The sequence below is a fragment of the Lactuca saligna genome, chromosome 4, assembly GCF_052625555.1.
Source record: "Lactuca saligna cultivar CGN05327 chromosome 4, ASM5262555v1, whole genome shotgun sequence".
Classification (NCBI taxonomy): Eukaryota; Viridiplantae; Streptophyta; class Magnoliopsida; order Asterales; family Asteraceae; genus Lactuca; species Lactuca saligna.
In genome coordinates this window covers 150,145,072-150,146,846 of record NC_136420.1, presented here as the reverse complement: position 1 = coordinate 150,146,846, position 1,775 = coordinate 150,145,072, and the positions used below count along the sequence as shown (strand labels likewise).

The following is a 1,775-nucleotide window of genomic DNA, read 5'->3' as shown; positions in this document are numbered from 1 at the left end:
AAATCCAAACATATTTATCTTATTTTTGTCTTTAGTTTTTAAAAAACATTAATAATTTCAAAAAGATTTTTCTTATCTTTATCTTTAGTTTTTCAAAGACATTCAAAAATTCCAAAAGATTTTCTTATTTTTTTGTCTTTAGTTTTTCAAAAACATTCACAAATTCGAAAAGATTTTTCTTATTTTTGACTTTATTTTTTCGTTTCATATTGTATTTCCTAGATTGTCTATTTTCTTGGAGATCAGTTATTATTCTTGTTTTCATTAGTTACATGTCCCTAGAAGCATGCTGCAACATGTCGTCTAGAATCTCAACGATTCTTTGTTTGCAAAAAGGCCATAATGAAATTGCTTGTTCTAAGAATTTCTTCCTAATAGTTTGTATTAACAGAAATCATCGAGCTACTTATCTCTCCTCATTTCAGAGTTTAGAAATATCTTCTTGGTTAATCTTTTATAGTAAAGGTACTATATTTGAGTATTTCTTGTAACCAATCTTGGAAACCGATGATGTCTTGGGTATATACATATCCAAACATAGGACTCCCAGTGGCGAGTCTAGAATGTAAAACCACATGGTTCACTTTTTAAAGAAACCAATAAAAGAAGAAAAATACAAAAAAAAAATTATTGCGGGTTCGAATCGGATCTAGTCTTAAAAGCAAAAAAAGAAAATTTAAGTTCTTACAGTTGTACCCGACAAGGTTTTATAGCTTGATATAATTTCACAATTCTATCATTACTAATACTATCTAAAACATTTTTTTCATTATATGACACCAAACTATCACTTAAAAATTGATCATCCATTTTGTTGCGTACATCGGTCTTTACCAACTTCATTGCTGAAAATGCATGTTCCACACTCGTTGCAATGGGTAAGATCAATGCAAGTTTCAAGAGAATGTAAAGCTTAGGATATATTATATGCGTTTTTTCTTCAACAATCATTTTGGCAAGTTCTCCAATGCTCTTCAATTGATCAAATTGTTCATCTTCTCGCACATCCTTAACGTAATTTTTAAGTTCAACTTCAAGAACTTGAAGATCATATTATGTTCGGAACTCTTCCTTATAAAGTGTAGCCGTTTCCATTATTTTATCCAAATCAAAGGCTTTAGAAGACTCACACGGGCACAAACAAGTTATGTAAAGAAGTAATTTCATATTGGCTTCATTAAAGCGATGGTTAAGCTCTTGAAGTTGCATATTAATCACCACCTTAAATGCATCAATATGATAATGGTGCAAGTTGTTAACCTAAAAAATGAATCTTTAATAAGCTAATTACAAACCACAATAAATAAATCAAGTTGGTAATATCAAACCTTACGTACCTGTGAACATCTTTGACGACTGAATCCATCATAATATTTATCTTCCATATCCACGATTCTAACATCATGTTTATTGCAAAACAAAGTAACATTCCCTAAAAGTGGTTCCCATCCTACATCTCTAATTTCTTGAATCACTTTTTTAGAGCTGCTTACTTGATTCATGACATTTATGATATCTTGGTCTTTCTTTGTAATGTTGTATTCAAATGATTTGTGACTCCCAAGATGTTAACCATCAAGTGTAGGCAAAACACAAAATCAAAGGACTTTAATACCCTTAAGATGTGAATTGCTTCAGCTTTACGATTACGATCACTATTATCTTTACCAAGGTCTTAAAGTACTTCACAAATGGAAGAATATATGTTCTTGATATTCAATAAAGATGAAAAATGAGAACCGCATCAAGTATCATATGGTCGTTTGATAGCCACT

The 1,775-nt window shown here is 30.4% G+C and overlaps 1 protein-coding gene across 1 annotated transcript; it reads right to left on the bottom strand.

The window, feature by feature from the left end:
• Positions 1–1,053: 1,053 nt before the first annotated feature.
• LOC145040258 (uncharacterized) lies at positions 1,054–1,502 on the bottom strand. Its single transcript, XM_078988210.1, has 2 exons — positions 1,338–1,502; positions 1,054–1,260 (listed from the first exon to the last, which is right to left on the bottom strand). The coding sequence occupies exons 1-2, from the start codon at positions 1,500–1,502 to the stop codon at positions 1,054–1,056; spliced, it is 372 nt and encodes a 123-aa protein (XP_078844336.1).
• Positions 1,503–1,775: the final 273 nt, after the last annotated feature.